Consider the following 12,132-nt stretch of genomic DNA (forward strand, 5'->3'; position numbering starts at 1 on the left):
TCCCTTTAAATAGTTTGAATTTCGCGCCGTTGCGAGTGACGTCATCATAGGGGAACCGGCATTGAAGGGAGCAAAAACAACGCTGCGGGCGTCCATGCCGAAGAGCAGCGGTGGACCCCGCCGGCCCACTAGACCACCAGGGTAAGTCCTTACACATGCCTGATATCACCCTGATTAAACAATATACAGTACAGTAATCTTAAATAACACTTTACTTTACTTTAACACTTTATTTAGCCCTCATTTTCCATAACATAAATATCTTAGTTTTTATCATGAACATTTTAAAGGAGAATTAACCCTATCAATGAAGTTGGGTATACATGCCATATTTTATATACTGAGCTTACTGCACCAGCGTTAAAGATCAGCACCAGTAAAGGTGAACAATTGATTTTAGCGAAATCCGACAAATACGTCAAATTATCGTGAAGTTAGTGGGAATTGAACGACCGCACACCTTACGATTTTTAGTCCGACACCTGTCAGAAAATTAATCGGCCAGGTTAAAAAAATTTATCGGCCCCAGTGCAATCTATCTATGTTTGCAGGGCCAAGCAGTCAGCTCCCCTTTGTTTTCCTGGCAATATCGCCTGAAATGGTCTTTTTAGTTGATGGACAAATCATACATTTAAATGATCATGGTCTCACAATAAAAAAAAATTCACCCGTGAGCAGCATTCATATATGGTGGGATCTATTAGCCCTTGATCTCCCATTTAAATGCCCAAATTCACTCCCCCTGAGCAGAGAAACTTTATATAATTAACAGCCTTCCTGGATTCTTCTGCTTATCTGTGGCAATAAATTTGGCCTCATTTTCCTGACCGTATTACATACCCCTAAACTAACCCATTTATATCTTTTTCACTGCTGGGAATAGAAGAAATACAAAAAGAATCTGGAAAAATTGAAAATCATCTGTTCTGTGCTCCAGAAAGGACAAAGGCCCCACTAAGGTCAGGTCTCACCAAGGAAAAGTATGGTCACCGTAATATTTTCAGTTTTGCAACTGCCGCAAATGGTGAATTAGGTATTTTTATTGGTAGGGTTGTGTAGTAGTGATATGCTAATTAGGGATTCACCAAATCCAGGATTTGGTTCGGGATTCGTCCTTTTTTGAACAAAAACCCGAATCCTAATTTGCATATGTAAATTAGGGGCGGAAAGACAATCACATGACTTTTTGTCACAAAACAAGGAAATAAAAAATGTTTTCTCACCCCTAATTTGCATATGCAAATTAGGATTCAGTTTGGTATATGGCCGAATCTTTCGCGAAGGAAAATAGTGGATTTGGTGCATCCCTAATTTATATTTACAATTCACTTTCAGTTTTTAAGGTGCCTTAACTTGTCCCAAAAACTTTTACAAAATGGAGTATTCCATTGTTTGTCAGATTGTTAGACTGGAATTATTATGTTTTCTGTTCTGCATTATCAATACAGTATAAACAAAAACAGAACATATTTTCATGCATAGTGCTGTTTTATTTATGACTCACAGGAATATCACCTATTATCCATTTTAGATGTCTCAAAGTTAAACACTGGTTTTACAGTGGAGACCATTGTTCTGAGATTGCAGTACAGAATGTAAGCATCATGGTTATAATAGCTTCACTTGGAACTCTGGTTATGGGGTTTATGCTCATCAGACTTGCCAAAATGTACGGAGGACACAACAACCACAAGTCACAAAATGAGTAAGCCACAAAAGATTTTCTATAAAGCCCATATGACAAGAACACGGTTGGACACTCACACAGATTGCAATATTTTGTTATAGAATAAATGTCAGCAGCCACAGACTCCTGAATTCTGGAAAAATAAGCCCAGCATTTAACCATGATGAAAGTGAAAGTATGAAAACACGTTACACCACTACAAGTGCCTGCAACAGCCCTGCCAGGGCCACTGATCATAGAGGGCTGCACACACTTCAACACACGCAGCCAAGTGTTAGGAGGTAAAGGTGCCTGGAATGTCACCACAAACTCTTCTAGTAATATATACCTGCATGCCGTAGTGTAGCTGCTACAGTATCTACTCCTCTATACAAGTCATGAGAAATAAAATGGCAATTGGCTTCTATTGCATCCCACATTTATGCTTCCAGAATGCTTTTCTATGGAACCTATCAGCTTCTGAAGACAGGCTCCATTTGCGTCTAGCTACTTTTGTTTTTACTATTACTTGCTTCAATGTTTTATTTTTTTAATATTTTCTTTCTGCAGGTTACCAGAAGTTTCTACTGAACCAAAACTGAAAACTGGAGTATGAAATTTTTTCACAGGTTGGCAGTGTCATTATTAATTGTAGAGAAAAAAAATACAGGTATGGGGTCCGTTATCGGAAAACCCGTCATCCAGAAAGCTCCTTTCTGAATAATGGGCTTTCTTTTTCTCTGTAATAATAAATCAGTACCTTGAATTTGATCATAAATTAGATAGAATTATCCTTATAGGAAGCAGAACAATTCTATTGGGTCCAATTAATGTTTTAATGATTTATTAGTAGACTTAGGGGTCTATTTGAGTATCATGCTGTGTAAAAACTGGAGTTAAGCATTACCGGAGATGTTGCCCAGCAAATCAGCGATTAGATTTCAACAGCTAGAAATCAAAAGCAAAAATCTATTAACATCATCACCAGTATTGTTTCACTTCACTTTTTACAAAGCATGATAAATAGACCCCTTAATGTATGGAGATCCTAATTACAGAAAGACCCTTTATCCAGAAAACACTAGATCCCAAGCATTCTGAATAACAGGTCCCATACCTGCAGTATGTTCCTTAATATAAGAATAATAAACTTTGACTTAATGTCTATTGTGTCATCTAACCCCATAATGAGTACTTGTCGCTGATAGTAAATTATGTTTTCAGTAAGTTGGGTGCTACTGAGCTTGCAGTTCAATGAAGCACAACATAGTCTATTTATTGTACAGCTAATGATCACAGAATAGAATTGGACCTATTTATTCCTCCAAATAACTTGCAAACCGTAAGTCATTTATCTCCAGAGTAATTTCCAGTTATAATCAGGAATCTGTAAAGGAAGCAAATCACATTAAATCAGTGATCGATTAGAAGAACTGACCAGGGTTAGTAATCTATAAATAACTACAAGTGGGCAATCAATACAGGAACAGATTCACAAAGTGCAACTTACAGAGACTAAAGTTTAATCGTTTATAGATTAAGCGACCCAAAAGGTTTGGGCTGTACAGAAACATGCCGAGTGTCCATGGAGAATGAATACATTGATCAGGCAAACACAAAAAACAAAAGCCGAAATAACTCGAGGGTTTAAGTGAAACTGTGAGAGGGAGTTTGCTATTTACACGACATTTAACACAGGAATCTTAAACCTGACATGAAAAAATTCAAATGTGGAACTTGTCCTTATGGGAAAGGTGACTGCTACATCCTAAAACTGACCAAAAGAATAATGTCTGTATACTATAGGACAACAACACTGACACACAACACTTTCTATAAATTATACTTTGTTTCTCTTAAAAAGACAGTAGGGGGTGATTACAACCCAATTGCAGATGGTGTGTCAAAATTAGTGCAAATGCACTTCATTACAAACCGGGCGCAATTGTGCTGATTATTTTCAAAGCCTGGTTGGTGTTATTTCCAATGACAAAATGAGGACACCACAAGTTAAAAATGTCTCCACTACTACTAGTACAGGTATGGGATCTGTTTTCTGGAATTCTCTGGACCATGGGTTTTTCCAGATAAGGGGTCTTTCCGTAATGGATCTCAATTCTACTTAACCTTAACTAAGATATAATTAATCTTTATTGCCGTCAACCCTATTGGGTTTAATTAATGTTTAAATGATTATTAAGTACACTTAAAGGGGCAGATTTATAAAAATGTGATTTTAGAGCAAAATAAATAAAACACTCCCACGTTCTATTCATTCCTATGGGATTTTTAGAACTGTATTTATCAAATGGTGAGTTCTAACTTTCACCCATTGAAAATACAGCTCTAAAAACCGCTTAGGAATGAATAGAACGTGGGAGTGTTTTTATTTATTAAGCTCTAAACTCACATTTTGATAAATCTGCCCCTTTAAGTGTACTTAATAATCATTTAAACATTAATTAAACCCAATAGGGTTGACGGCAATAAAGATTAATTATATCTTAGTTAAGGTTTATATTAAAATAGAATGTTCTATTTTAATATTACAGAGAAAAAAATATTTTCAGAAATATGAATTATTTGATTAAAATGGAGTCTATGGGAGATGGCCTTTAATTTGGATCATTCTGGATAACGGGTTTCCAAATAAACAATTTCATAACTATAGTGTATTAGAAAGATCCCTTAGGAACATTGTACTGGAGGAAAGTCTTTCCTTAAGGGCAGAGACACACGTCAGATTCGGGAGAGTTTAGTCACCCGGCAACAAATCTCCTCTTCTTCAGGGTGACTAATCTCCCCGAACTGCCTTCCCCTGGCTTCCCGCCAGCTAGAATGAAAATCGCCAGCGGGATGGCAATCGTAAAACGAAGCGCTCCGAGTGCCAGTTCGGAGGCAATTCAGGGAGATTAGTCGCCCCGAAGAAGAGGAGATTTGTTGCCAGGCGACTCTGCCCTAAGAGCTTTTACAGTTGATTAAAATCAGGGTTTGTCTGGGGGATGCTATAAATGTTATAAAAAGCTTAGTGTAGACTTAGTCAGTCTGTAAAGATGGCAAATGATCACTGGAGAAATGTGTTCTGAGTGATAGAAAGATGTTTAGCAAGTAAAAAAAGAACAATTCTCATTCTTTATGCAAATTATACCAACATGGGAAATATACCACTGCTTTCTTGCCACAAATAATATGCTCTGTTACACAGTATATTGTTTCTATGTATAGTTCAACTGTTTTCCTAATGACAACATCATATTAACAACAGAGAAAGCAGCCATGTTGTTCTTCTCACACTAAGCCACGCCATAACACTGTATACAGTATCATATATACAAGTCGTGCATCTGAACATGTTATATTGATATATATTCTGGTTCCACTTATTTTAGTTTTACAAATATGAATGATTCCATAAGTCCATGTATAGCATTTCTAACCTTTCCGTTCATTACAATGTAGAGTACTTGTTACGTTTGACTGCTAATCAACGAGCGCTTGTATGGGAGAACACATATTATAATACTACCAGCTCCTGTTAGCCTTCACTGTAGAAAATAAATGTTAGTAATGTTCTAATGCCTATTTCCTATATACAGCACGGTAAGTGGATTCTAATCCATGAAAGTGCATTGAGAATATAAATAGAATAGAAGAATATGATCTTGAAGGCTTTAATATTTTTTGGAGACCAAATAGTGAAACAGGACTACGAAAAAAAAGCCCTCGTATTAATACAGTAACTCTATCATCCTGAGGTGGCGCTAGATCTACAGTCTCCCCAAGCCATTGCTAATATTGCCAGTAGTGTATCTGAAACCAGTTTTCTCCCCACACAGTTGGTGCATATATATGAAAGCAGCAGAAGACTATTTTATTAGCAGGCATGCATTGTTTACTACCTGACATAAACCTAAAGCCTTCATAAAACAAACTGCCGCTTCCCTAGTGGAACATAATAAAGAAGCACACTGCCAATTGCAGAGCTCTGTCTCTCAGGCTGTTTTCTAGCCCGTGGTTATTTATTATTTACATTTTATCCGTTGGGGCTTTGGAGAATCCAGACCAATTAAAAATCTGCCTTTTAAAGTCAGCAGCCTTTTTTTAACATAAAATTAATTTTCATGCTTCAAGCTTAAATTAAATGCAAGCTTGGGGCAGAATTTAGATTAATGGCGAGGTGTACTGTAGCTAAACTGTTTTACTGCAAATGTTTTATTCTCAGTACATAGATATCAGTTAAAGGGGACCTGTCGCCCTAAGAAATAACGCCAATTCCTTTTCTATCATGTTAATCAAGCAAATTAAACATTACTTACACCACTTAAAGGATTTACGTTTTGTTTCCTTCAGTCTTGGAATTCACAATCACAGCAGACAGGAAGGCGCCATTTTGTGGACACTGTTACATAGTTACATAGTTAAATCGGGTTGAAAAAAGACAAAGTCCATCAAGTTTAACCCCTCCAAATGAAAACCCAGCATCCATACACACACCCCTCCCTACTTTCACATAAATTATAATGAAGGCGGATGATGGACTTTTGCCACTTATCCTTCCATCACTCTCGGGAGTTGGTTGATGCACAACCGACCAGAGCTGTTTTGGCTCCAAGTTTTGAGCAGAGGTAGGAATTAAACCCACAACCTTTTGGACCAGGTTTTGGACCAAAGGCACAAGCTCTAGTGACTCAGCTATTCAGGAAACCTCCAAGCAACTGTTATTAAGGCAGGTTTAGTATCGCCCAAATAGTTTGTGTATGCTCCAAAGTGGGGGACCTAAAGCCCATGCTACACAATTAGAGACCATCAGGAGGTAGAGGGATTGTGAGGCGTGCAGTGACATCTGGGAAGTGCAGAATGGAAAGTGAAAGTAACTAACTGACCATCCTCTATGTTTGAGGCATAGAGGGGGCAGGCAATATATGATTGACAGCTCAGATTTTAAATACTTTAATAACAGGTATGGATGTTTTAATTACAATAAAAAGAATGTGGGTTTCATGGTTAATTTGCAAAGGATTTATATAATATGTCTTTTTATGTCTTTAAGGCTTAAATGGAAAGTGCATGAAGAGAAAGAATAGGCATTGCTTTCCTTTAGCCTATAACAATGAAGTACACAGAGAAATATAGCTAGATTATGTATAGAAATATAGCAAGAAAAGCTTGCCTACTGTGAAACAATTCTGCTTTTAATGATATTCCAAGGATACAGCAATGTACCCCCCCCCACACTTTTGGGAACACAAGAGACTATAGGTGTACAGCAGATACAGAGCTAAATAAATCATTGAATTCAGCACTGCTCTTCACTGCACATACTGTACACAAACAAGTGTTATGACCACAAATTTGCATCTTCAGCATCTCTTTATATCTCCATGTATTGCCTAGGAACAATGTTCTCATTTTATGCCATAAGGCTGCTGTATCCTGTGCCTATGCCTTAGGCCATATTATTCCTTCATAAATCCACACTAACAGCAAAACAGTTGTATTGGGTTTATTTAACACATAAAAAGGAGCTGTCATTGATATAAGCATGTTTCCAAACTGTGGTGCGTGCTTAATATTTCTTTTTAGCTGATATTTTTACTTTTTTTACCATTTTTGTGAGATAGAGTATAAATGTTTTAGTAGTGTCTTTCCCCAACCATGCTGTGACTGGCAAATTCCTGACTGGTGCTAGAATCAGCCAATTGGATCAGGCAAAACCTGTCTGTAGCTGACAGCGTGTGTTAACTGTAAATCATTAAATTAATAAAACAAAATACAAACTATTCAGTGTCAGACTGGGCTGTCTGGGTACCCCCAAACCAGTTTGCAAACTCCCTTCAGCTCCTCCAAATTCTGTTACCCCCACCCCCCCCTTGCTGTGTACCCCTTAACGCTTCCTTCCCTCTTACAGCTGCGATTGGGGGCTTGGGGGATGCCTGGAGGGTGCGGGCCTGGGTCGGTAGGGCCCACTAGGTTTTTTACCAGTGTTCCAGCCAGCCCAGTCCGACCCTCAGACTATGTAAAATGGATGTATTAAACATTTATTACAGTTTGTTAGTTTTATAATAGAGATGGTTTCCCTTACAATATTTTGGTAAATTGTAGGCATAGTGCTGGAAATTTTGGGGGAAAACTTCATCCAAACTTAAAGGAACAATAATACAGGATTCTGCATCCCAACACTAAATTACAAATTGTGGCTCTTACATAGCATCAGAAAATTCCTTTTTTACCTTATTATTGCTCTTCTATTTCCTTTATCTAACAAAGATCGTGTGGGCAGAGACCTGATTCTATATGCACTCCTTATTGATAGTTTGTGCCGGAATTCTGAATGAAGTCCATTAGTAGGTAAAAAGAACCAGAGTGGATCCTATTGAAAAAATGGGAATTCCTGAGTGGAGCAGTGCTGACATCTGCCATATATTCTATATATTATAGCTGCAAGCCATTAGAAATTGTATTTATACTAATCCTAGTTCTTTTTTTTTTTTTTTATTACTTATCCTTTTTTTTTCTTTGTTTCTTCCAGATTGACCTTCTACAACCAAGGAAGATAACAAGACCTTTTAAGAACAGATACATTGTTTTGTTGTTGTTTCTCTTTTGTCCCAGGAAAAAAAAGTTCCAGAAATCATATATTTATCCCCATGTACAAATAATAAAACCAATTAAAAAGAATAAACATTAGTAATTTTTGTTAGCGGTGATTACAAAAATGGGGCTTTGGAAAAGTTACCTGTTCCACTATTCCATGTCTAGTGTAAACAATCAATAAAACAAAACAAAGTATTTTAATTTCTCATTCTCAATGCTGTTAATCTTCTCAGATTTTTTCTTTTGCTCAATGCAAATGTGTATTTAAGCATGTGCTATGCCAGGATTTTATATATTGCGAAGTTAGAGGGGAATCACATCGGGATTTGCACCATAAATGCAGGTCGCTCCAGATTGAAGGAAAAGCACACAAACTACAATAGATCAAGCACTCCCACGCTGAGAATTCATCGACCCAGGTGCTATCCTTTGCCAGTCATTCAGATAGTGTCAAAAATATGGATGCACATTGGGATTTTATCTATAAAAATCATCACCTTTATTTATTCAATCATCAAAGGAAAACAGGCCAACGTTTTAGTCCCCATCTTGGACCTTTTTCAATATATGAGGTCTCTGATGGATTCTCTTGCTCTGATCCATTTTACCTCTGTTATCATTGTTTGCAGTCCAGGAGTTTGTGTTGTTCCAATTAGCTGCTAATAGAGATCGTGCTGCTGTGAGGATGTGAGAGACTAGTTTGTGAGATGGTTTGGAGTGCATGGCTCTTATTTTCATTCCTAGTAGAAATGTATGTGGGGCAGCTTGTATGGTGCAGTGTAGAACCTCAGAGAGCAGAGTCGCTATAATCTTCAAGAATTCCTGGCCCACTGTACATTTCCACCTGGTGTGCAAGAAGGATCCCTTTTCTTCACACCATCTAAAGCAAGTAGAATGGTCTGGGTTGCCACTAAGTCTGCTAATGTGTGTGGGAGTGTAGTTCCAGCAAAATATGATTTCACTAGAGACTGCACATATGGATGGTTTTTTTTGCCTTTTCCCAGATTTTTGACCAGGACTTTTCAAAGATTGTGAAGTGTAGATGCTCTTCCCATTTTGTCATGTAAGTCTGGTGTATCTATTTATTGTCTGATGCAGAATAGCTGTATAACAGCGAGATCAAATGTGTTGGGTAGAAGGGAATATGACAGATTGTTTCAAAATAGGAAAGGGACTGATTATTCGGGGTTTTAAACTTGGATTACATGTGATATCTTATTTCCGTTATAGAAAGAATTGTGTGTGTGGAACGGTGTGTTCTTGCATTGTTGGAATGAAATAAATGTCTGGTCTGATGAGAGATCAAGTAGAGTGGACAAATTTGCTGTTATCCAGGGTTTCAATTCCATGGGGGTGCATCCAGGTGGAAAATCTTTATTATAGAAAATAGTTCTGTATCTAGTGGTACGAGTGCTTCATTTCATTTTGGTTGCTGTGGCGTTCCCTAGATATAGAGCTTGTTGTGATGGGGTAGGGGGTCTGGTAGGGTGTCTCTAGGTGCCTTAGGTACCCAAAACAGATGAGCTAGGTGTAGTTGGCCGTGAATGATTTTCAATTTCTTTCCACGGTTCCCCTGTTGGAGTGTGGACCATTGCTTCTAGCCTGCTGGCAAGATAATATCTTTATAAATGGGGGACTCCCAATCAGTAATTTGGGTTTGGTCATAATTACTGATTCATTCTAGGTCCCCCCCCGATGAAATCTGATATGGATTTTTGAAGAGAGGAAGCTATGCTTTTGGAGAAGTGGGAAGTATAGCAGCTGGGGCAGTCATGTCATTTTGACTGTCAAACAAAAGGTGGTAAGAGTGCCACGTGGTCAGGTATTTTTTTCAGCTTAGAGTAGTTGGCCTTGTATAGGGTATCATATGAGGGAGTAAGGTAAATCCCCAGGTATGCTAAGGAGTCTTTCTCCCATTTGTAATCAAAGCTGAGCTGCAACAGTTTTAATTCTGTTTCTCGTAGTAGGAGACCACTTCTAGTTTCCGGGGGGGGGGGGGGTCAAATCAATTGCACCCCACTAGGAAAGCTTATAATGGGGGGTGTCACAGAATAGTACCTGTGTCAGGGAGCTTGTCCATATTACCCGCCATCTTGTTACTTTTTATGAACTCTGTAATTGGGGGAGGGTATTATTTGCCTTGCTGTAATTGGGGAGGGAAAAACATAATTTGTAAATAACTTTATAAACTGGGTCATTTGTAACTTGGAGTGGGTTATAACCAGAGGTCAGGGTATCGGTAAGAGCTTGGTCAGGGCAAAATGTTCAATAGTGTGGGCCCTACCGAGCCATTTAAAGATTTCTGAGGGGCATTGTCAATATATTGTCTCAGTAGACATGGGTGGTAGCTTGACAACAGTTTTTCATAGTGTCAGTTACTGTGTGTTCAATCCTGTGCACATAGGTGTGGAGTCTTTGCTAACCCATTTTGTATTTCAACTTTGGATCTCATCTTTGAAGCAGAGGATGAGTGGTTTTAATTCATTTTTGGTGCATGGAGATTCAGAATCTTGTTCCATGTTTGAGGGGAGTTGTTTTGTGGTTTTTGCAGATTAAACTCTACTTTTAAAAAAGTCTGCCATTCCCTCTGGTGGGTTTTTTGCTTGTTTCTGTCTGCCCCCTGTCCTTGTGTTGGGGCGCAGAAGTGAAGGTGGCATTTGGTATCACTTACACAGGTGCAAGGACTAGGCCCAAGATGCAGGTGGTGGATGGAGTCATTTCAGGGGGACCAGGGAAGAGCCAAATAGTGATTGGCTGTGTCTGCTGTAGCCAGCCCAGTGTTGATAATGTGCAGTTACCTATTATTTGTTTTCTGTTGTGTGGGGGTTTCTGTAACTGTGCTCCTGCAGGTGCAGATTCACTGGACCAAGTTGTAGAGAGCCCTAAATGGGTCAGGAGGAGACAGGGAAGGAGGCTCCTGTTCCTTTTGGTAGCTGGCTGAGGGGCTTAGCGAATATCCCTCTCACTGTTTTTTTATTGGTGTGTATGGTGTTACAATTCTCCACTTGTGTGATGTAGGAATGTTGAGAGGCTATTGGGGGGGCACCCCTAGTTGCATTTGTGCTTTAGGCATTGTCTGTCTGGAAAGTCTTCAATTGCAAAGCAGATGCCACTTTCAGTAGTGGGGTGGGCAGTGAACTTGCATTAGCTGTAGTGTGCAGTAATCCTCGGCCAACCTCTGGTTTCAAGGCTATACTAGCTTACTTGAGCCAGCAATGGCTCTGCGAGGGTAATTGCTTTACATCTTATGAACGGACATTGGCTGTCCCGTTACTCATGCTACCTGCCCCATTGAAGCTACACTGGGAACTTACTGCCAGCACTTCTCCCCGATGTTAGGAAGTTTTTTAATGGTGTGGTCTGCTGCTAGGTTGTCTTGTTCCAGAATGCGACTTTATGGTGAACTGCGTGGTTTGTGTTTGGTCGGCCAATGCCGCAAGAAGTAGGGTGCGTCTGCCTGTGCTGTAGACCGCAGTGGGAATGCCGGTGTCACAATAGAGGTTGTTCTGCTTCTCAGCCTTCTGATGTCGTGATGGGTAAGGAGGCACTTGTGAGTAGCACTGTTGGTGACTCCAACCAATACAGATTGCGTATGTGGGCTTATGGTGGGTTGTAACGGAGGAGTGGTTTACTTAGGCACCCATCTTCTTTAGCATTCAAACCATGCCCAATGACACTAAGTTTCTGAGAAATTCAGTGGCACTACATGAGGAAAATGTTGGAAGCCTTGGGAAACAAAAAAAAAAAGACACTTATGGTCATAGAGGCGGGGGGTGCTACATCTATTGTCTGCCACATACAATGCTGTTTTAATAACACCTCAAAGATCCAATCATGCTAATACATCAACACCTAACTTCATGACATAATTG

At 39.1% G+C, this 12,132-nt stretch overlaps 1 protein-coding gene across 4 annotated transcripts in view; it reads left to right on the forward strand.

The window, feature by feature from the left end:
- The window catches only part of LOC108704147 (interphotoreceptor matrix proteoglycan 1), a 110,125-nt gene extending 101,669 nt beyond the window's left edge, over positions 1 to 8,456 (forward strand). Inside the window, exons 16-19 of one of the 4 annotated variants that reach the window (XR_005961310.1) lie at positions 1,532 to 1,705; positions 1,789 to 1,968; positions 2,237 to 2,336; positions 8,196 to 8,456. Coding sequence is in view for 3 of the 4 variants with exons in the window: in XM_041563105.1 (XP_041419039.1) it covers positions 1,532 to 1,705; positions 1,789 to 1,968; positions 2,237 to 2,282 (400 nt within the window). In the remaining variant the exon portion in view is untranslated. The remainder of the gene's footprint in view (positions 1 to 1,531; positions 1,706 to 1,788; positions 1,969 to 2,236; positions 2,337 to 8,195) is intronic. The other 3 variants (XM_041563105.1, XM_041563106.1, XM_041563107.1) reach the window with 3 other exon arrangements.
- The last annotated feature ends 3,676 nt before the right edge of the window (positions 8,457 to 12,132 follow it).

This window comes from Xenopus laevis, chromosome 5L (genome assembly GCF_017654675.1).
Source record: "Xenopus laevis strain J_2021 chromosome 5L, Xenopus_laevis_v10.1, whole genome shotgun sequence".
Lineage (NCBI taxonomy): Eukaryota > Metazoa > Chordata > Amphibia > Anura > Pipidae > Xenopus > Xenopus laevis.